Raw genomic sequence first — 21304 nt, forward strand, 5'->3', positions numbered from 1 at the left:
TGGCTCGCTGCAGGTTCCGTGCTGTGGCCTGGCGCGCTGCGGGTGCGGTGCTGTGGCCTGGCGCGCTGCGGGTGCGGTGCTGTGGCCTGGCGCGCTGCGGGTGCGGTGCTGTGGGCCTGGCGCGCTGCGGGTGCGGTGCTGTGGGCCTGGCGCCTGTTCCCTCCAGTAGAAGTGTTGGGATTAGGTCTGATTAAATGCTGACTTTGTGGTAAACCGTTGATTTTCCGCGTTTTCCCGATTCTTCTTTAATTGCACGTTTCTCGGACATCAGATGGACGCCGGTGACCGGATTATCTGCCGGCGTCTCCACACGAATAAGACAAGAGAAAATATTCACATAGGAATCTTTATAACTCCGCTTCCACGCACAAGGTTTAAAATGCCGCTACATACACAGCCGCGGGCACGGCCCACGCAAGAAGCGGGGACAGACCGGATCATTACACGGCTCACAGGACAGACACGGAAGCACAAGCTCCGGGACAAGCAACTTTCTACACACGACACGGATGCTGCAGCTTTACATAACGAGGGCTGCGTGTGCCGACAGACAAAACGCCCCCGCCTTACATTACCTAAAGCAGGGGTCCCTGGCCTATAACTCCCGCATTTTTATTCCCCATTAGAGCCACCCCGAATAAAGCTGTGATGTCATTGTGTCTTCCTATTGACCGCCAGAAGGGCACGGATTGCCGCTTTAATTTAGGTGCATCACTGACAAGATGGCGTTACAGGGCTAAGTGCCTTCACGTTATCTCAACTCCTGATAGCGGCTTCCGTGCTGGCGCAGCAATGCGTTACAGTCCCATCTGGCAAGGGGTGAAAATAAAATGTCTGCACTCATAGGGTTAAAGTCCATCCCATTACCTAGAACTTCCCTTCTGTCTGGTCCCTGAGAGAGACAGAGAGATAGGGAGAGAGAGGGAAAAACAGGCACTCCAGGACTTGCTGTGAAAGTGAAACATCTTTATTACAATATGTAATTGTAATAAATATTTTTTTTTCCCCCAACAAGTCCTGGAGTGCGTGTGCATGTATGTATGTATGTGTGATACACATATATATATGTATATGTGTGTATATAATATAGGAATATATCTGCCTTTATCCCTACCTAATCCTTTTGCAGTTACTGCACCCGGGCAGCATTCTCGTCGACTACCACTATAACCAATCACACGCACACACAGTAGAATGGGGATAGATGCACACATTGTGCCCTGTGCAGGGGGTGAGGATAGATGCACACAGCCATTGTGCAAGGAAACACACACACACACACACACACGTTTGTGAACCCCAATGATAATTACAGAAATTCCATAGTTTTCCCTGATAACCTTCTTCAATCAAAAACAAATCTTTTCTTAAAATACCTAATAAGTGTTTATATTAACCAATTCCATGTCTTTTGAAACAAAGTGATGTACGAATTAGACAAAAACAATGAGTAATTAAGAGTCAGGGTATGTGCAAAAGTAAGTGAAACCCTGGTTTTATCAGCTAAATTAAAGGGGATAATGAGAATCGGGTGTGTAAATAATTAGGTCGATTTTCAGGAAGGAATTTCGGAGGTCCCACCACATATATAAAGATCAGAAACGTTGGGAGTTTGGTCTTCACCATACAGGTGTGTGGAAACAAGTCATACCACGATCATAAGAAATCTGAGGACCTCAGAAAAGCAGTTATTTATTCTTATCAGTCTGGAAAGGGTTATACAACCATTTCTAAGGATTTGGGGCTCCACCAATCCACTGTCAGATAGGCTACAAATGGAAAGTTCACGACCTCACTCATTCTACCCAGGATCGGTCATCCTACCAAAATCTCTCCAAGAACAAACCAGCAAATCATCCAGGAAGTCGCAAAGAACCCCCGAGTAACATCCAAGGATCTGCCGGCCACTCTCGCCTTGGCTAATGTTGAGTGTTCATGACTAACAAGAATGGTGTTCCTAGAAGGATAGCCAGGAGGAAAACACTGCTCTCTAAAAAGAACATTGCTGCCTGTCTGAAGTTTACCAAAGATCACCTGGATGATCCACAAGACTTCTGGTACAATGTTTTCTAGTAGAACTTTTTGGCCTCAAATCAGAAACGTTGCTTGGCAAAAAACAAAACTGCGTTCGAACAGAAGAACCGTGTGATGGTTTGGGGCTTCTTTGCGGACAATGATCCTAAACATACAAGCAGATCGATGACTGCAGAAGGAATTCCGCATTTTAGCATGGCCTAGTCCAAGTCCAGACCTAAAACGCATCGAAATGCTGTGGCAGGACCTGAAGCGAGCTGTCCATGCAAGGAATCCCTCAAATTATCACTGAGCTGAAGCAGTTCTGTAAGGAGGAATGGGCCAAAATTCCTCAAACTCGATGTGAGAGACTGACCAGCAGTTATAGGAAACGCGAAGGGGGCGCCACCAGGTACTGAATCTAACGGGTCACATACAGATATTGAATGTTGAACCATTTGTGGATAAATAAATGTTGAAAAAGTATCATTTTTGTGTTATTTGTTTGATCTGGTTATCTTTATTATTAGGACTTAGATTAAGATCTAACAACATTTTAGGTTTGAAATATGTGAAAATCCAAAGGGGTTCACAAACTTTCTCACCACTGTATATACACAACCACGCAGCCATTGTGCCCTGTGTAGGGGGTACGGATATACACACACAGCCCTGCGCAGGGGGTACGGACACGCGCACAGACACAGTGCAGGAGGTACGGATATACACACAGCCCTGTGCAGGGAGAACGAGCACGTACACACACACACACACACTGTGCAGGAGGTAGGGATATACACACACCGCCCTGTGCAGGGGTTATACACACACAGACACATACTGCAGGGGGTAGGGACAGATATAGGACAAATAATAATAATAATATATAACAAAACAGAAAGATGACGGATTTGCAATGCATTGCCGGCACGTCTTGTAGCAAAAGGGTTAATCTCCTGCAGAGGGTCTTTAAACGTGTTCACCTGCATGGCAGTGACAGGGTTACCGCCTCCCACCAATCACCAAGACTCATGATACACCCTTTAACCCTTCGGAGCCAGGGTCCTGCGATGCACAGTAAATACGTGATACAGAGCGCCTCGAAAACTTCCCGTTACAAAAGCACTTTGAGATGATGATACGAGACGACGCTCTCAGCCGCCTCCGGGGTGGAATGTTAAAAAGCGCGTTCCAGCTCCAAAACGTCTCGGGGGCGCAATGTGGAATAAGATACGCCACTTATACAGATTTGTATGGGCACACCAGAGGTTAGCGCGGCCGTCTCTTGCAATCTGGGATATCCCCTTTCCCATGCACCTAGAGCTGTATAATGCACATGCAGCCACCACCTCTGGGGTGGAATCCCGAACACACCATCCTGGATTTACACAGCGCCTTCCAATAGCAATAAGGGCATTTCGTGCCGATGCCCCTGGGGTGCAATCCTGGCTCCGCTCAGCGCCGCGGGGAGGGAGAAAAGTATCAATGGAATTATTACCCAACCACAGACGGGGAGGTGGGGGGATAACGGAGGGGGCGCTGGTAATATATATATACACGGCTCCCTGTGTATGTACACTGGGATTGGGTGGGAAGAATGGGGGAGTGTAGTGAGAGCGAGGGGGGCAGCCGATGACAGAGAGGGGTCCATGTCAGGCCAGGGTGACCTGCTTCTCCTCCGGGGTCTCTTCTACCAGTTGCATGATCAGTTCGTGGAGGGGTTTGCACACCTTGGCGTAGCCAGCGGCCGTCAGGTGCAGGAAATCGAACATGTCGTGGCGGGAGATGGAGCCCTCGGGCTGCACAAAGCCGCGGTCCACATCCAGGAGCTGGACCCTGGAGAGATGGGGGAGGCCGGAGCGCAGGAGCGCGTTCACACGCGTGTTCTTCTCACGCAGGCGGTTGGGCTTCTCACCGCGCGGGAGCAGTCCCTGAGATGGGGAGACAGGGGGAGGAGAGAAGGGGAAGGAGGAGAGAAGGGGAGGAGGAGGGGAAGGAGAAAAGGGGAGTTACAGTCAGTTACAGCCAATCCCAGCCATTCACAGCCAATCCCAGCCATTCACAGCCAATCCCAGCCAGTCACAGCCAATCCCAGCCAGTCACAGCCAATCCCAGCCATTCACAGCCAATCCCAGCCATTCACAGCCAATCCCAGCCAGTCACAGCCAATCCCAGCCAGTCACAGCCAATCCCAGCCAGTCACAGCCAATCCCAGCCAGTTACAGCCAATCACAGCTAATCCCAGCCATTTACAGCCAATCCCAGCCAGTTACAGCCAATTCCAGCCATTCACAGCCAATCCCAGCCAGTCACAGCCAATCCCAGCCAGTTACAGCCAATCCCAGCCATTCACAGCCAATCCCAGCCAGTCACAGCCAATCCCAGCCAGTTACAGCCAATCCCAGCCATTCACAGCCAATCCCAGCCAGTCACAGCCAATCCCAGCCAGTTACAGCCAATCCCAGCCATTCACAGCCAATCCCAGCCAGTCACAGCCAATCCCAGCCAGTTACAGCCAATCCCAGCCATTCACAGCCAATCCCAGCCAGTCACAGCCAATCCCAGCCAGTTACAGCCAATCCCAGCCAGTCACAGCCAATCCCAGCCAGTCACAGCCAATCCCAGCCAGTTACAGCCAATCCCAGCCATTCACAGCCAATCCCAGCCAGCCAATCCCAGCCAGCCAATCCCAGCCAGCCAATCCCAGCCAGCCAATCCGTGACAGTTGCAGGTCTCAGAGTTCTGAGCACCTGAGCGTCAGTTGGTCTGGGGCTGCTGAAGCGATAACTGCTTCAGCACAAGGTGGGAGCAGAATGGGAAAAACTTCCAGATGGGGGTCCCCGCACGTAGGTTATAGGGGGCTCCCAGTTACGTGCGAGTGTTGTCTGTTTATATGTACTGTTGTGAATATATTTTTCCAATAAATTCATGTTATAAACTCCTGTGTCTGCCTGGCGATATTGGTCCCTAGTCTTAGTGCTGGTCTCCTGTGTCTGCCTGGCGATATTGGTCCCTGGTATAACTCATGGTCTCCTGTGACAGTCTTCTCTGTACACATTTCCAGCCCCTATGACAGGCTTCCTGTGTCACGGTGTACTGCGTGCAACAGGTTCATACCATGACGATGGTCTTAGCTTGGGGCTGCAGTGTGTTGATCAGTTTTATGATGGCCTCTATCCCGCCGACCACCTCCTCCGCGGTGTTCTCGTGGTTATTTGTGCCGATCCACAGGACGACGACCTGAGCAAGGAGATAAAACCAATCTCAGCATCATCCCTCCTGTGTGCTGAGCGGAGCCAGGATCCCACCCCAGGGGTGGGTGCCGAGCTCTCACTGGCAGGGAGACTAGCAGCGGATATCCTACAGAGCCCGGCTCAGGGTACATGGGGAGGACAGAGCCCGGCTCAGGGTACATGGGGAGGACAGAGCCCGGCTCAGGGTACATGGGGAGGACAGAGCCCGGCTCAGGGTACATGGGGAGGACAGAGCCCGGCTCAGGGTACATGGGGAGGACAGAGCCCGGCTCAGGGTACATGGGGAGGACAGAGCCCGGCTCAGGGTACATGGGGAGGACAGAGCCCGGCTCAGGGTACATGGGGAGGACAGAGCCCGGCTCAGGGTACATGGGGAGGACAGAGCCCGGCTCAGGGTACATGGGGAGGACAGAGCCCCGCTCAGGGTACATGGGGAGGACAGAGCCCGGCTCAGGGTACATGGGGAGGACAGAGCCCGGCTCAGGGTACATGGGGAGGACAGAGCCCGGCTCAGGGTACATGGGGAGGACAGAGCCCGGCTCAGGGTACATGGGGAGGACAGAGCCCGGCTCAGGGTACATGGGGAGGACAGAGCCCGGCTCAGGGTACATGGGGAGGACAGAGCACTGCACATAAATGGAGGTATAGCCACAGCACAGAGCGGCAGCATGAGGGGGCGCGTGTATGAGATGGTGCAGGGTTGCATTTGTGCCCGTGTGTACGCGAGGGCTGCACGTGCCCGTGTGTACGCGAGGGCTGCACGTGCCCGTGTGTACGCGGGGGCTGCACGTGCCCGTGTGTACGCGGGGGCTGCACGTGCCCGTGTGTACGCGGGGGCTGCACGTGCCCGTGTGTACGCGGGGGCTGCACGTGCCCGTGTGTACGCGGGGGCTGCACGTGCCCGTGTGTACGCGGGGGCAGCACGCGCCCGTGTACGCGAGGGCTGCACGCGCCCGTGTACGCGGGGGCTGCACGCGCCCGTGTACGCGGGGGCAGCACGCGCGCGTGTACGCGGGGGCAGCACGCGCGCGTGTACGCGGGGGCAGCACGCGCGCACGCGGGGGCAGCACGCGCGCGTGTACGCGGGGGCAGCACGCGCGCGTGTACGCGGGAGCAGCACGCGCGCGTGTACGCGGGGGCAGCACGCGCGCGTGTACGCGGGGGCAGCACGCGCGCGTGTACGCGGGGGCAGCACGCGCGCGTGTACGCGGGGGCAGCACGCGCGCGTGTACGCGGGGGCAGTATATGCGTGGGCGTGTACGCGGGGGCAGCACGTGCGCGTGTACGCGAGGGCAGCACGTGCGCGTGTACGCGGGGGCAGCACGTGCGCGTGTACGCGGGGGCAGCACGTGCGCGTGTACGCGGGGGCAGCACGTGCGCGTGTACGCGGGGCAGCACGTGCGCGTGTACGCGAGGGCAGCACGTGCGCGTGTACGCGGGGGCAGTATATGCGTGGGCGTGTACGCGGGGGCAGCGCGTGTACGCGGGGCAGCGCGTGCGCGTGTACGCGGGGGCAGCGCGCGCGTGTACGCGGGGGCAGCGCGCGCGCGTGTACGCGGGGGCAGCGCGCGCGCGTGTACGCGGGGGCAGCGCGCGCGCGTGTACGCGGGGGCAGCACGCGCGCGTGTACGCAGGGGCAGTATATGCGTGGGCGTGTACGCGGGGGCAGCACGCGCGCGTGTACGCGGGGGCAGTATATGCGTGGGCGTGTACGCGGGGGCAGCACGCGCGCGTGTACGCGGGGGCAGCACGCGCGCGTGTACGCGGGGGCAGCACGTGCGCGTGTACGCGGGGGCAGCACGTGCGCGTGTACGCGGGGGCAGCACGCGGGGGCAGCACGCGCGCGTGTACGCGGGGGCAGCACGCGCGCGTGTACGCGGGGGCAGCACGCGCGCGTGTACGCGGGGGCAGCACGTGCGCGTGTACGCGGGGGCAGCACGTGCGCGTGTACGCGGGGGCAGCACGTGCGCGTGTACGCGAGGGCAGTATATGCGTGGGCGTGTACGCGAGGGCAGCACGTGCGCGTGTACGCGAGGGCAGTATATGCGTGGGCGTGTACGCGGGGGCAGCACGTGCGCGTGTACGCGGGGCAGCACGTGCGCGTGTACGCGGGGGCAGTATATGCGTGGGCGTGTACGCGAGGGCAGCACGTGCGCGTGTACGCGAGGGCAGTATATGCGTGGGCGTGTACGCGGGGGCAGCACGTGCGCGTGTACGCGGGGGCAGTATATGCGTGGGCGTGTACGCGGGGGCAGCACGCGCGCGTGTACGCGGGGGCAGCACGCGCGCGTGTACGCGGGGGCAGCACGCGCGCGTGTACGCGGGGGCAGCACGCGCGCGTGTACGCGGGGGCAGCACGCGCGCGTGTACGCGGGGGCAGCACGCGCGCGTGTACGCGGGGGCAGCACGCGCGCGTACGCGAGGGCAGCACGTGCGCGTGTACGCGAGGGCAGCACGTGCGCGTGTACGCGGGGGCAGTATATGCGTGGGCGTGTACGCGAGGGCAGCACGTGCGCGTGTACGCGAGGGCAGTATATGCGTGTACGCGAGGGCAGTATATGCGTGGGCGTGTACGCGAGGGCAGTACGTGCGCGTGTACGCGAGGGCAGTATATGCGTGTACGCGAGGGCAGTATATGCGTGTACGCGAGGGCAGTATATGCGTGGGCGCAGGTTGCACACGGGGGGAGAGCGGATGTGTAGAAACGGCGGGCAAACACTTTCATATCTCCGCTATTTCCAAATAATGTATTTTTTACAATGTTTAATTTGCACTTATTGTGAGCGGCGATGCTGAGCGCTTTGTGATACTGCTCCACAATCATTTCAATGTCCTAGAAAATATTTACACATCAACACAATGTATATAATTCTGGCATTACTAATTAGGCTGCCTTATTAATATAGAAATGGCAAACAACACTTTATATGTATGCAAATGTGTGGGTGCGCTTCTACTGCAACCTTTATTTTACCTACTGATAATGCAGAATATCCCAATAGCCCCAACTACGTGTGTGCGTGAGCGTGTAGGGGCCCGGGGCTGGACGTAGGGGCCCGGGGCTGGACGTAGGGGCCCGGGGCTGGACGTAGGGGCCCGGGGCTGGACGTAGGGGCCCGGGGCTGGACGTAGGGGCCCGGGGCTGGACGTAGGGGCCCGGGGCGGGAGGTAGGGGCCCGGGGCTGTAGATTCTCCCCACCTTGGGCCTGATGTTTTGCAGTTCTCCGTTCTGAAGCCGCCACAGAACGTGACGCGTCGTGTCACCCCCGATGCCAAAGTTCAGCGCGTGGAGGGGAGAGAACAGCTCCCTCCATATCTGGCAGGGAGAAAAGAAGGATACATGGTTAAAACCACGCGTCAGGACCCCACCCCCTGAGACACGGCGCGCGTCAGGGACCGCCCCCCCCCCCCCCCCCCGGGAGACAGCGCGTCGGATTTATCGTAGTGTCAAATTCCAATCAAGTGATGTTTGTCTTCAATAAATTTGACAGGGTGGGAGCGGGCCCGCCGCAGGCCGAGGGTGGGAGTGGGCCCGCCGCAGGGCCGAGGGTGGGAGCGGGCCCGCCGCAGGGCCGAGGGTGGGAGCGGGCCCGCCGCAGGGCCGAGGGTGGGAGCGGAATTATTGGATGTTTGTTATTGTATTTATACCCTGGTTGTCTGCGTTACAATTGTTTCTTACCGCATATGATTTTTGTGAGCTATTGACGAACAGCACTATGCATTTACTTAGGAGGCTATAATTTGATACGGACTAGATCCGTGCCTCTGAGCAATATTGACACATTTTGTGGGCTCATTGCGTGTGCTATTATCTGTGGATACTTATAACAGTATTTTATCTGCATCATGGGGCCATAATTTGATACGAACTCTGATTCGTGCCTCTAGGCATTTTAACACATTTGGTGTGTGCCTATATGTAACAGCTATCACATTTGGTACTTCACCATTTATTGTACATATTGCAAGTTTTTGGTGGAACAAATACACGTCATTCACTACTATATATATTATCAGTACTAGTCTCTACCTGCTTACTATAGACAGGTTTCTTTTAATACTATTATTAGTGCTGTACCCAATGGGTTATCAATGAGTAATTGTGACCTATTTAGGTTTTGGATATTATCAGTTTAATTTACATTTATCCATTTGATTTCCCATGAGTTTCAGTTTTTGACATTTTTGTAAATAGCGTTTTTCTTGTCTTATATGTTTGATCACCACAGTGATTTACTCACTCATTTATACTTTAAGTGTTTATTCTTTTTTATTTAAATATCATTAAAAATTGATTTTAAATTTATCATCATATCACATTTTGCATTGAGTGCTTGTGAAAGGGTGTGCTTTCCTTATAACCTTACCACTGATGACTGTTTATACCCAGACTCACCTCGTACTGCTGCAGAAGTTGGACCATCGAGTCCCCGACAAACAGGACATCGGGCTCCTTGTCCTTACAGTCCAACACAAACCTCTGGTGCTGTTTAATACACGGAGAAGCTTATTAGAGTGAGTGTGTACATACATACATACACACACGATAAGAATGGCGTGTGACTGTGTGGGCCCAGTCTGGGAACGACAAGTACCACCGCGGGAACAAGTACCACCGCGGGAACAAGTACCACCGCGGGAACGCGGGAACAGTAAGTATGACAGGAGATCACACTACCCGATACCCACAAGCTGTGGAGTAAGTTCCAGCCCGAGTTACCCTCCTCACCTGGGACAGCCAGCGGTCGTCCCCCTGTACATCCTCCGCAGCGTGAGGTACCGCGGCGGGGTTTACGTCGCCCTGGCTCATTCTGCGGCTGTCGCGTCTGCGGAGACAGAAGGTATCCGATACTATGCGTCCCCCTGGGGAGAGGCTATAACGGGGTCTCCTCCCCTGCCCCCGGGGAGAGGCTATAACGGGGTCTCCCCCCGGCGAGAGGCTATAACGGAGTCTCCCCCCCTCCCCCCGGGGAGAGGCTATAACGGAGTCTCCCCCCTGGGGAGAGGCTATAACGGGGTCTCCCCCCTGGGGAGAGGCTATAACCGGGGTCTCCCCCCTGGGGAGAGGCTATAACGGGGTCTCCCCCCTGGGGAGAGGTTATAACGGGGTCTCCCCCCTGGGGAGAGGTTATAACGGGGTCTCCCCCCGGGGGAGAGGCTATAACGGGGTCTCCCCCCCGGGGGAGAGGCTATAACGGGGTCTTCCCCCGGGGGAGAGGCTATAACGGGGTCTTCCCCCTGGGGAGAAGATATAACGGAGTTTCCCCCCCTCCCCTCGGGGAGAGGCTATAACGGGGTCTCCCTCTCTCCCTGGGGAGACTATAACGGGGCCTCTCCCACGCCCCAGGAGAGGATATAATGAGGTCTCTCCCACCCCCCCAGGAAAGGATATAATGGGGTCTCTCCGACTCCCCAGGAGAGGATATAATGGGGTCTCCCTCTTCTGACGTCACTCACTCTTGTCTCGGGTAGCTCCGCCCCCTCCGGTCTTCGCTCCGTTTTTCGGGCCCCGGGTTCTACGGCTCGTGCGTCACTTCCAGTTCCGGCCCCAAGCAGGAAATCTAGGGTCGGAAGTGACGCGTTACGCGAGCCAGGTGACCCGAGTGTGTCGTGTGACACGCACACTGACACGCATAGGCACACGCACACCAGAATCTCTCCCCCCAAAAAAGGTTTTATGATCACATAATGAGGGAGAAACAGCTGAATATGTATTAGCAAAATCCTCATTATAAGTCAGGACCATAAATGTCATATTACACTTACAAGCAATAATGCCACCAATAGGGGGCAGGCAAGCTCACAGCTTCTGTGTTACATTAACCAGACAATATTCCTTCACAGCATCTCTGTGCATTGCTTATCCCATGCTCTGCATACATGTCATATTTGGGAAGAAGTATCAGCACAGTCTGCAGATAGCTGGGGTGCTATGCATTATCTGTCAGCACATGCCCAATCATCTGTAGCATTATAATACTCTGTATTTTATATTACACATCTATTAGATACACATTTCTGTACAGGTTATTATGTGCTATGCATTCTCTGTCAGCACATGCCCAATCATCTGTAGGATTACAATGCACATTATTTGTTGTTTAGGATTCCCTATGGTGACAAATCCATGGTGTCTGCCTTGCAATAGAATTTATTGTATGGTAAAACAATTTGTAGACAATTTGTCACATTGAAAAAGTTACACATATACTTATATAGGAGTGAATATCACAACAATGAGCTTGCCTTGCCCCCTGTTGGTGGCATTATTGCTTGTAAGTTTAATGACATTTATGGTCCTGACTTATAATGTGGATTTTGCCAATACATAATCAGCTGTTTCTTCCTCCTTATGTGATCATAAAAACGTTTTCGGGAGAAATTCTGTCAAGTCTGTCATGTTCCAAGAACTTATTGCGAAATTATAGTAATTTGTCTCAGCTCCGATTAATCAATAATACAAGTGCAGATCAATATTAGTTTTTAATTAGTTACATTGCACAAAGTATATATAGTAGGTAATATCATGTAGGCGATACACCCCTGACGAAGCCATGACCCTCGTTTTGACGGTTTCTTCCCCGTCTGTATGATCGTGCGTGGTCTCATGGCTAGCCTTCAATTGTTCCGACTCATCGTCCAGTGGTGTAGCCGGTATCACAGGTTCGTTGTCTCCCAGCTGCGGGATAGGGAGAAGGTGGTTATGGTGCCAGACCCTTACCCAGCCACCCGCTTCTTTTATGCTGTATACCGGGAGGCCCGGCATCTGCGACTCGACCTCGAATACACCGACACGCCAACGGTCGGCTAATTTGTGTTTCCAAAGAATTCTTAGGTTGCAGAGAAGCACAGCATCTCCAGGACGAATTTCCCGATGTCTGAACTTGTGGTTGTATCGCCTCTTGTTGGCGTTGAGCTGTGCGGAGGACTTCTCAGCTAACTGGTAAGCCTGTTGTAGGCTTTCCTGGAGCCTTTGCACGTATCGGAAGTGCGTCGTGTTGGGTACCCCATCGGTCGATACCCTCAGACGCATATCCACAGGCAGCCTGGCTTCTCGCCCAAACATAAGGAAGTAAGGGGAGAACCCGGTGGACTCATGGCGGGTACAATTGTACTCATGTACCAGGGTTTCCACGTGCCTGCTCCACTCAGTCTTCTGAGCACCTTTCAGGGTGTCATGGGAGACCAGTACTTTTAACACCTTAATACCTGGATCCTTTGATTGAGCAAAGCAAGAGATAAAATAAATTGTGATTTATTTACAGAATGAACACACACAGCTTGGTTTACAATTACAATGAAAATACACTTACTGGAACGGGGTAAAATGAAATATCTGGTTTCCAAAACTAGTTGTTGCAAAACAAAGTCTCTAGGAGCAATTTCCCAGGAGCGGGAGTTGCTCGCGAAAAGAGCCTGAAACAGACCTCGGTCGGCTGCACAACTTGCCACTGCTGTTTTACTCCACCGGAACTGCTTCTTTTGTTCTGTTCCCGTAGTAGTGGATCTTGGAACCTTAGTTCTTACAAACTCTTGAAGCTTAACTGAATCTTTGTTACGATGTTACAAATCTCTTACAGCATGATGAATCTTAGGTGAATCTGTTACACCATGACGACTCCCATTCCTGATGGGATGCACGGGTTCTTATAGGGTTAACATTCTTATACCTAACTACTGCAGCCAATCTCTCAGTGGGAATATTTCCGTCCCCCTATCACGGAGTTGCCAATACTTTGAAAACCTGGCAGAGGGGCTTCTCATTCTGCTATGGGCATGTGCGAACTTTGCACCTTTGCCGCTTAGCATATGAGAACCTGCCCTTCTTACCTGGTGCCGCTCAGTCTTGGCAGGGTGACATCTTGCCAGGATGGCTTATTGAAGTTTTTCTTCCTTTACCCCTCCTTGCTAACAAATGGTTTAACACTTCCATATCCTGGATTGCTTTTGAAACTTGCCAAGGTGGCTTATTGAAGTTTACTTCCTATACCCCTCCTTGCTAACCAATGGTTTAACACTTCTATATCCTGGATTGCCTTTGAAGCTTAGAGGGCAGAGTAGCCACTCTGTCTCCCATGCAAATGGATTTTTACCCATACTGAACATTACTTGAACTTAAAAAACATATAACTCTTGCCACCTTATACCTGGTGGGAGATACACTGAACCCCATACTGGGTTCTGGGGTTTGGGCATATACCGGGGACCTTTGAATGTAATTTAATTCCCTGCCCGGTCTTACTATTCTGGTCTGTGCTGAAGCAGGGAGATTTGGCGGTGAGCCGCAAACTGCTTTCTCGGGAGGATTTTATCCGGTGGTCTGTGTTCCTCATGTCCTCAGGAATCTGGGTGGATTCCTGAGTACATGTTTCGGGGTAACCCGCAACACTGGCCCCTTCTACCCAAACACACCCCGACAACATTTTACCGTAAATTCACCCCTGACTCTCATGCCCTGCACATCTCCGCTGGTTGGCACCCCTGGAACAGTAAAAATACACATACATCTTTATTACAAATGCAGGTACATGCCATGATTGGGTTGAAGAGCTGACACTCACAATCCCCCATAGGGCTCAGCGGCACTCAGCCCATCATAATACCTTTATTATTGGCCTGGATACCCCTTCACCGTCACAGCCGCCTTTTCATCTCGCCACAATTCTGGAAGAAAATTCTAGAATGGGATCATTCCTCCAAATCATCTGGGCATTCTGGTACCAGAAGAACCACCGATCTTGTGGAACGAACCTTCTGGTGGCCCGGCGTTCAAAAGACATTAAAGAATTTGTCAATGCATGCTCGACATGTGATCGAAGCAAGACTCCCCGGAACAAACCATCTGGACTCTTACTTAATTTTTCCATTCCGGATCGTTCTTGGAACCATTTGTCTATGGACTTTAAGTAGAGCTTCCTATTTCCAAGGGGATGAACCCCATTCTTGTTGTCGTTGATCGCTTTTCCAAACAAGCCCACTTCATTCCATTGAAAGGTCTTCCCAACTCATCCAAGTTAGCAGATATTTTTGTCAAGGAGATTTTTCGTCTGCATGGGGTCCCACAGACCATCGTCTCCAATATAGGGTCTCAATTCATTTCAAGGTTCTGGCATTCTTTTTCTCAAAAGATGGGCATCTCTTTACACTTTTATTCAGGATATCATTCCCAAACCAACGGTCAGACAGGGAGAACCAATCAGTCCTTAGAACAATACCTGCGTTGTTTCTCCTCTGACACCCAGGATAACTGGACGGACCTTCTCCCCTGGGCTGAATTCGCACACGATAGTCTGCGCAGCTAGTCCACCCAAGAGTCACCCTTTTTTTAATAAACTACTAGCTGATATACACGGCGTTGCCCGGGATTAAATTTTGGCGCTCCCCCTCTGTCTCCGCTTCACTCCCTTCACAGCTCCACCCCCCCCCCCGTTCACAGCTTGGGCCCCCGGGCCCCCCCTGTTCACAGCTGCGGGCCCCCCCCCATTCATATCTCCCATTCCCCCACTTCACAGCTGTGTTCTTCCCCCCCTCACACCTCTGTTCCCCTTCACAGCTCTGTTCCCCCCCATTCACAGCTGCGGTCTCCCCCCCTGCACCCCACATCATTCTCCACCCCCCCCCCACACCCCACATCACTCTCCACCACCCCTGCACCCCACATCACTCTCCCCCCCTCTGCACCCCCCCTGCACTCCACATCACTCTCCCCCCCCCTCTGCACCCCACATCACGCTCCCCCCCTCTGCACCCCACATCACTCTCCCCCCCCTTTGCACCCCACATCAGCTGCGGGAGGGTGTTGTGTGTCAGGCGGGGGGGCGGGTGGAGGTGAGGCGGCAGCCGGGTGTAGGGTGTCAGGCAGGGGGGGGCGGGTGGAGGTGAGGAGTGGCGGTTGAGGTGAGGTGGCGGCCGGTTGTAGGGTGTCAGGCGGGGGGGCGGGTGGAGGTGAGGCGGCGGCCGGGTGGAGGGTGTCAGACGGGGGGGGCGGGTGGAGGTGAGGAGTGGCGGTTGAGGTGAGGCGGCGGCCGGGTGTAGGGTGTCAGGCGGAGGGGGCGGGTGGAGGTGAGGAGCGGTGGCCAGGTGGTGTGTGTCAGGCTGCGGGGCGTTGAGTTGAACGGAGGTTAAGGCGAGGTGGCGGGGCGTTGAGGTTAGGCGGTGGGCGGGTTCGAGGGGGCATTGTGGTGATGAGCTACGGGCGGGTGTAGGGTGTGAGGCGGGGGGGCGGTGGAGGTGAGGAGCGGCGGCGGTGTGCAATGTATCAGGCGGCGGGGCATTGAGGTGAGGAGCGGCGGGGCATTGAGGTGAGCGGCGGGCGGGTGGTGTGTGTCAGGCGGCGGGGCTTTGAGGTGAGGAGCGGCAGTTGAGGCGGCGGCGGGGCGTTGAGGTCAGGCGGCGGGGCCGGTGGAGGTGAGGAGTGGCGGATGGAGGGTGTGAGCGGCGGGTGGGGTGGATGGTACCTGGCGGTCCCGCTAGGGTGGGTTTGCACTGATGTGGGTTTAGGGAGTTCGCTGCACGGCGTGTGTCTCTCGGTCAGAGGGGCACGTGATGTGAGGAGGCTGATGGCGTTTGTAGCCCTGTTGTTTGTGACGTCACCCCACCCCGCAGGCCAATCAGAGCGTGAGACACCGCCAACCAATCAGCAACAACCCACAGACAAACTTTTTTTCAGTTTTATATATATAGATGGATTCCACCCATCCCGCCTTCCGATGTCCACATCTTCTGATGTACCGGCTGCGGATAACAGAATTCGTCTTCTACAGGTTTCATGGAAAGGGATCCAGGAGAATCTTAGGACTGCAACTGCCAGACAGTAACTCCAGGCGGACCATCACCGGCGCAAGATCCAGGAATTTAGTCCAGGAGATAAGGTGTCGTTGTCATCCAAAAACATATACCTCAAGGTGCCCACACTCAAACTGGCACCCAGATTCCTTGGACCCTATTCCATAATAAAGAAGGTCAATCCGGTGGCGTATCGCCCACGTCTTCCCCTGTTAATGAGGATCCCCTCTGTCTTTCATGTTTCCCTACTGAAACCTGCTTTCCAGATTCTTCCTTGCCTCCAGCTCCCCTCCTCGTACAAGGGCAACAGGACTACGAAATTCAGTCCATCGTGGATTCCAGAATCTCTAGAGGATCTATACAGAATCTAGTGTACTGGCAGGGTTTGGACCGGAGGAACGCTCCTGGGTCCCTCACTACCATCTTCACCCTCCCAGACTCGTACGGGCTTTTCATCAGAAATATCCTCTCAAGCTTGCCTGGAGACGTCCGGAGGTCACTCCTAAGGATCGGGGAGTCATGCCACCCTCGACGCGCTCCCCACTCACTTCCACTCCCTGCTCCCATCTTCCCCACTCCCGCTGCTGGTAGGGACGCTGTTCCCTCGGGGACCCCTCCGCGGGAGGCTCGCGCACACCCCGCTTCAGGCTTTGTGCCACTGCTTCGGTGTTCAGCGCACACAGGTTCCTCCTCCTCAGAACTTATCAGGAATCCTCATCCCACCTGATTCTTGGTCCTGATTCACCAACCACGTCCCTCGCTGCTGACGCACCTTCACGCTGCAGGTTTCTCATTGGTTGCTCGCTCCTACTTATGTTCAGCTGCCCCACTGGCAAATTGGCTGAGCATAATTCAATGTTCCGTTGTGTTCATTGCTTCCTAGCCTCACAGTCTTGTCTTGTTCTCTTGTTCGCAGCTCTCTGTTGTTGACCCGGCTTGTTTTGGACTCCGCTCTTCTGACCTCGGCTATCTACGACAATCCGCACCTCTCCAACCCTGATCTCGGCATCCGTACAACGACTATTCTCCTCTCTCCAACCCGGACCCCGGCTAATAGTACCTGCAACAATCCGTACCGCTCCAACTGCAACAATCCGTACCGCTCCAACCCAGACCCCAGCAAGTATATCGACTATCAGTACCTCTCCAACCTAGAGCCGGCTACCTTGACCAACCTACACTCCAGACGCGCCTGTGGTTGGTGTTTATATCCATCCCCACCTCGGCCCTGCGGTCACGCATTGTTTGTGGTGAGCACACCATGACGCTGTTAGAGTAGACCATTGTCAATCTTGAATTTGTCCGCTTCTCGCATGAGGATGGCGACCATGTAGCTGGGGGCACGTTTAAAAATTGCAGGCTTGTTCTTCTGTAAAGACTGGCGGATTATGCCAGCCGCAGGGTCCCGGATCTAATATTGGACCATATCCTTCAACGCTATGATCTTGTCATGGGTGATGTTCATTCCTGCTGAATCACAGTAAGCGGCGGGATGGCTTTGGATTGGCAACATAAGGAATCCGCGACCCTCAACTCTGAAAAGGCCACTTTATCTTCTATGACATCAACCGTGTTGCACATGGCTCTCATCCCTGGTTTCGGGATCTCCTCCACGATGAAATCCATAGAGAGATGAGTCCATGGGCGATCTGGGATCGGGAAAGGTTGAAGCAGACCTGATGGTCTGTTATGGGGAGTCTAATTTGGGGCGTAAGTAGCACATGCAGTGACAAAATTCTTTGTCTTTTCACATCCCTGGCCACCAGAAGGTCCGTTCCAGAAGATTGATCGTCCTCCTAGTACCTGGATGACCAGAGCTTTTGGACGAATGACCCTATTCCAGTACCTTCCTCTGAAACGTAGGTGCCGTGAATAAGCGCCCTTCTGGCATGTTGAGACCCGCCGGGATGTGAGATGGAGTTTGCGTGATGTCTTGCAACGAGTCGAACGTGTTAGCTGAGTATACACGCTCAGGAAAGTATGGTCTCCTGACGATCCTCTGCCAAAAATTGTCGAGAGCGTCTGCTTTGACATTTTTTTTTCAACTTAAATTTTTATTGGGTTTTACAAAGCAAATAATGTGACACATTCCATTGTTCGGTATCGCAGTACCCACAGTTTTCATCCTTGACCAACTACATTTAATCACAAGACTTGACAAACCTGACCTACATGACTCAGACTGGACAACAACAGGGACACACAAAAGGGGGAGGGGGGGGGCAGAGTGGGACGGCCTTGAACTGGCAACATGAGTGTTGCATCCTCGACTGCTCTGATTCTAATGGAATCTTCTTATAGTTAGTGGCGTAGCAACTCGGTCTTCCTAACCTATGGTGTATCCTACCTGTCTTCTAACGAAAGTGCGTGAGTCTCACCCCGTCACCGGAGAACGCATTCAGCGCTATTAATGCAGGATCGTGCCGGTATCTACCCCTGGGATGTCTATCTGGGCAATCCACGGGGCCCATACTTTGAGGAAATTTAAGCCAGAGTCCTTGACCCAACTGGTCAGCTGTTCCATCTGGCAAACGTGCCAAATTCTATTCCGAATTCTGGGGATAATTGGAATTTCATCTTGTTTCCATACTGCCGCGATCTCGCATCGGGTGGCGGTTGCGAAATGTGCAACCAGCTTGTGTGCCGCTTTTGGCAATCCCTGGATTCGCCTGCCCAAGAGGAACAGCCACGGATCCAGGGGGATCTCCAAGTTGAGAATCCTCTGTAACCATTCCCTAATGTTTTCCCAAATCGGGACCACCCTCAGGCAAGACCACAGCGTATGTTTTAGATCCGCTGATTCCCCACACTGCTTTGGGCAGAGCGGCGAATATCCTTTAACAAATTTAGATAGTTTGAGTGGGGTATGATACCAACGCATGAGGACCTTATATGCATTCTCCTTTAACGTGGCACAGACTGAGCTTTTGGCTGCAGCCTGTAGGATATGATCCCAGTCTTCGTCATCTAGTGTCTCCCCTAAATCTGTCTCCCATTTCGTCATGTAGTTGTATTGTATTGTATGTCTTTATTTATATAGCGCCATTAGTGTACATAGCGCTTCACAGTAGTAATACATGTGGTAATCAAATAAATAACAGATAATATAAATAATAGATCACGGGAATAAGTGCTTTAGACATAAAAGTAACATTTCGGAAGAGGAGTCCCTGCCCCGAGGAGCTTACAGTCTAATTGGTAGGTAGGTAGAACGTACAGAGACAGTAGGAGGGAGTTCTGGTAAGTGCGTCTGCAGGGGGCCAATCTTTATGTATCCTGTGTTCAGAATATCCACAGTGCTATTCATATGCTTCTTTAAGCAAGTGTGTCTTAAGGTGGGTCTTAAAGGTGGATAGAGAGGGTGCTAGTCGGGTACTGAGGGGAAGGGCATTCCAGAGGTGTGGGGCAGTCAGTGAAAAAGGTTTAAGGCGGGAGAGGGCTTTAGATACAAAGGGGGTAGAAAGAAGACATCCTTGAGAAGAACGCAAGAGTCTGGATGGTGCATAGCGAGAAATTAGGGATGAAATGTAAGGAGGGGCAGAAGAATGTAAAGCTTTAAAAGTGAGGAGAAGAATGGAGTGTGAGATGCGGGATTTGATCGGAAGCCAGGAGAGGGATTTCAGGAGGGGAGATGCTGAGACAGATCTAGGAAAGAGTAGAGTGATTCTGGCAGCAGCATTTAGGATAGATTGTAGGGGAGACAGGTGAGAGGCAGGAAGGCCAGACAGCAGGAGGTTACAGTAATCAAGACGGGAGAGAATGAGGGCCTGAGTCAGAGTTTTAGCAGTCGAACAACAGAGGAAAGGGCGTATCTTACTTATATTGCGGAGGAAAAAGCGACAAGTTTTAGAAATGTTTTGAATGTGAGGGGCTAATGTGAGAGATGAGTCGAGTGTGACCCCTAGGCAGCGTGCTTGGGCTACTGGGTGAATGATTGTAGTTCCAACAGTAATGTGGAAGGAGGTAGTAGTGCCAGGTTTGGGAGGAAGTATGAGGAGCTCTGTTTTAGCCATGTTGAGTTTAAGTCGTCGGAGGGCCATCCAGGATGATATAGCAGAGAGACATTCAGAAACTTTGGTTTGTACAGCAGGTGTAAGGTCAGGTGTTGAAAAGTATATTTGTGTGTCGTCGGCATAGAGGTGATAATTAAATCCAAAAGATGTTATTAGGTCACCTAGAGAGAGTGTGTACAGAGAAAAGAGAAGAGGTCCCAGGACAGAGCCCTGGGGTACCCCCACAGAGAGATCAATAGAGGAGGAGGAGGTGTTAGCAGAAGAGACACTAAAAGTACGATGGGAGAGGTAGGATGAGATCCAGGATAGAGCTTTGTTCCGAATACCTAGAGTATGGAGAATGTGGAGGAGAAGAGGGTGGTCCACTGTGTCAAATGCTGCAGAGAGGTCGAGTAATATGAGCAGAGTGTAATGACCTCTGTCTTTGGCAGCATGGAGGTCGTCAGTTATTTTAGTGAGGGCTGTTTCGGTGGAGTGAGCAGTGCGGAAGCCAGATTGTAAAGGGTCTAGGAGAGAATAGGTGTTGAGAAAATGGAGCAAGCGAGAGAATACAAGACGTTCAAGGAGTTTAGAGGCAAAAGGCAGGAGGGAGACAGGTCGATAGTTAGAAAGACAGGTAGGGTCAAGCTTGCTGTTTTTGAGTAATGGTATGACTGTTGCATGTTTGAAGGAGGATGGAAAGGTTCCAGAGCAGAGGGAGGAGTTAAAAATGTGTGTAAGCGTAGGGATTATAGTAGGAGCTAGAGGTTTTAGGAGATGGGAGGGAATGGGGTCAAGAGGGCAAGTGGTAGAGGGAGAAGAGGCGATCAACAGCGACACATCCTCCTCTGAGACAGTGGAAAAAGAGTCAAGGAAGGCAGGAGGAGAGTTAGGAAGAGGTGTAGGATGGGGGGAAGAAACAGGGGATGTTCTGCCGTATGGATTCCACCTTTTCCTTAAAATAGTCAGCAAAGTCCTGAGCGGAGATGGAGGAAGGAGAGGCAGCTGAGGGTGGTTTGAGTAGAGTATCAAAGACAGAGAACAGTCGGCGTGGGTTAGACTTGTGCATGTTGATTAGTGCAGAAAAGTAGGCTTGTTTAGCTTGCGAGAGGGCAGAGTTGAAACAGGATAGCATAAATTTGTAGTGAAGGAAGTCTGCGAGAGTGTGAGACTTCCTCCAGAGGCGTTCAGAGGAACGAGTGGAGGAACGCAGCATGCGCGTGTGGGAATTTAGCCAGGGTCTAGGGTTAGAAGGGCGAG

General features: G+C 53.0%; 1 protein-coding gene across 1 annotated transcript; it reads right to left on the reverse strand.

The window, feature by feature from the left end:
* Positions 1-332: 332 nt before the first annotated feature.
* On the reverse strand, positions 333-10881 carry PAFAH1B2 (platelet activating factor acetylhydrolase 1b catalytic subunit 2). The gene is made up of 6 exons (XM_075604240.1): positions 10725-10881; positions 9997-10093; positions 9664-9753; positions 8467-8583; positions 5131-5253; positions 333-3944 (listed from the first exon to the last, which is right to left on the reverse strand). Exons 2-6 carry the CDS (start codon positions 10075-10077, stop codon positions 3666-3668), a joined length of 690 nt encoding a protein of 229 aa, XP_075460355.1. The 5' UTR covers positions 10078-10093; positions 10725-10881; the 3' UTR covers positions 333-3665.
* Between the last annotated feature and the right edge of the window lie 10423 nt (positions 10882-21304).

The sequence above is a fragment of the Ascaphus truei genome, chromosome 6 (genome assembly GCF_040206685.1).
Source record: "Ascaphus truei isolate aAscTru1 chromosome 6, aAscTru1.hap1, whole genome shotgun sequence".
Taxonomy (NCBI): domain Eukaryota; kingdom Metazoa; phylum Chordata; class Amphibia; order Anura; family Ascaphidae; genus Ascaphus; species Ascaphus truei.

Excerpts from the sequence above, each read along its gene's own strand:
- PAFAH1B2 (XM_075604240.1), bottom strand. The coding sequence starts at position 10,077 with ATGAGCCAGGGCGACGTAAACCCCGCCGCGGTACCTCACGCTGCGGAG. Across the intron at positions 5,254-8,466 it reads TGCAAAACATCAGGCCCAAG|GTCGTCGTCCTGTGGATCGG; the intron begins GTGGGGAGAATC and ends CTCCTTGCTCAG. Across the intron at positions 3,945-5,130 it reads AAGCTAAGACCATCGTCATG|GGACTGCTCCCGCGCGGTGA; the intron begins GTATGAACCTGT and ends TCCCCATCTCAG.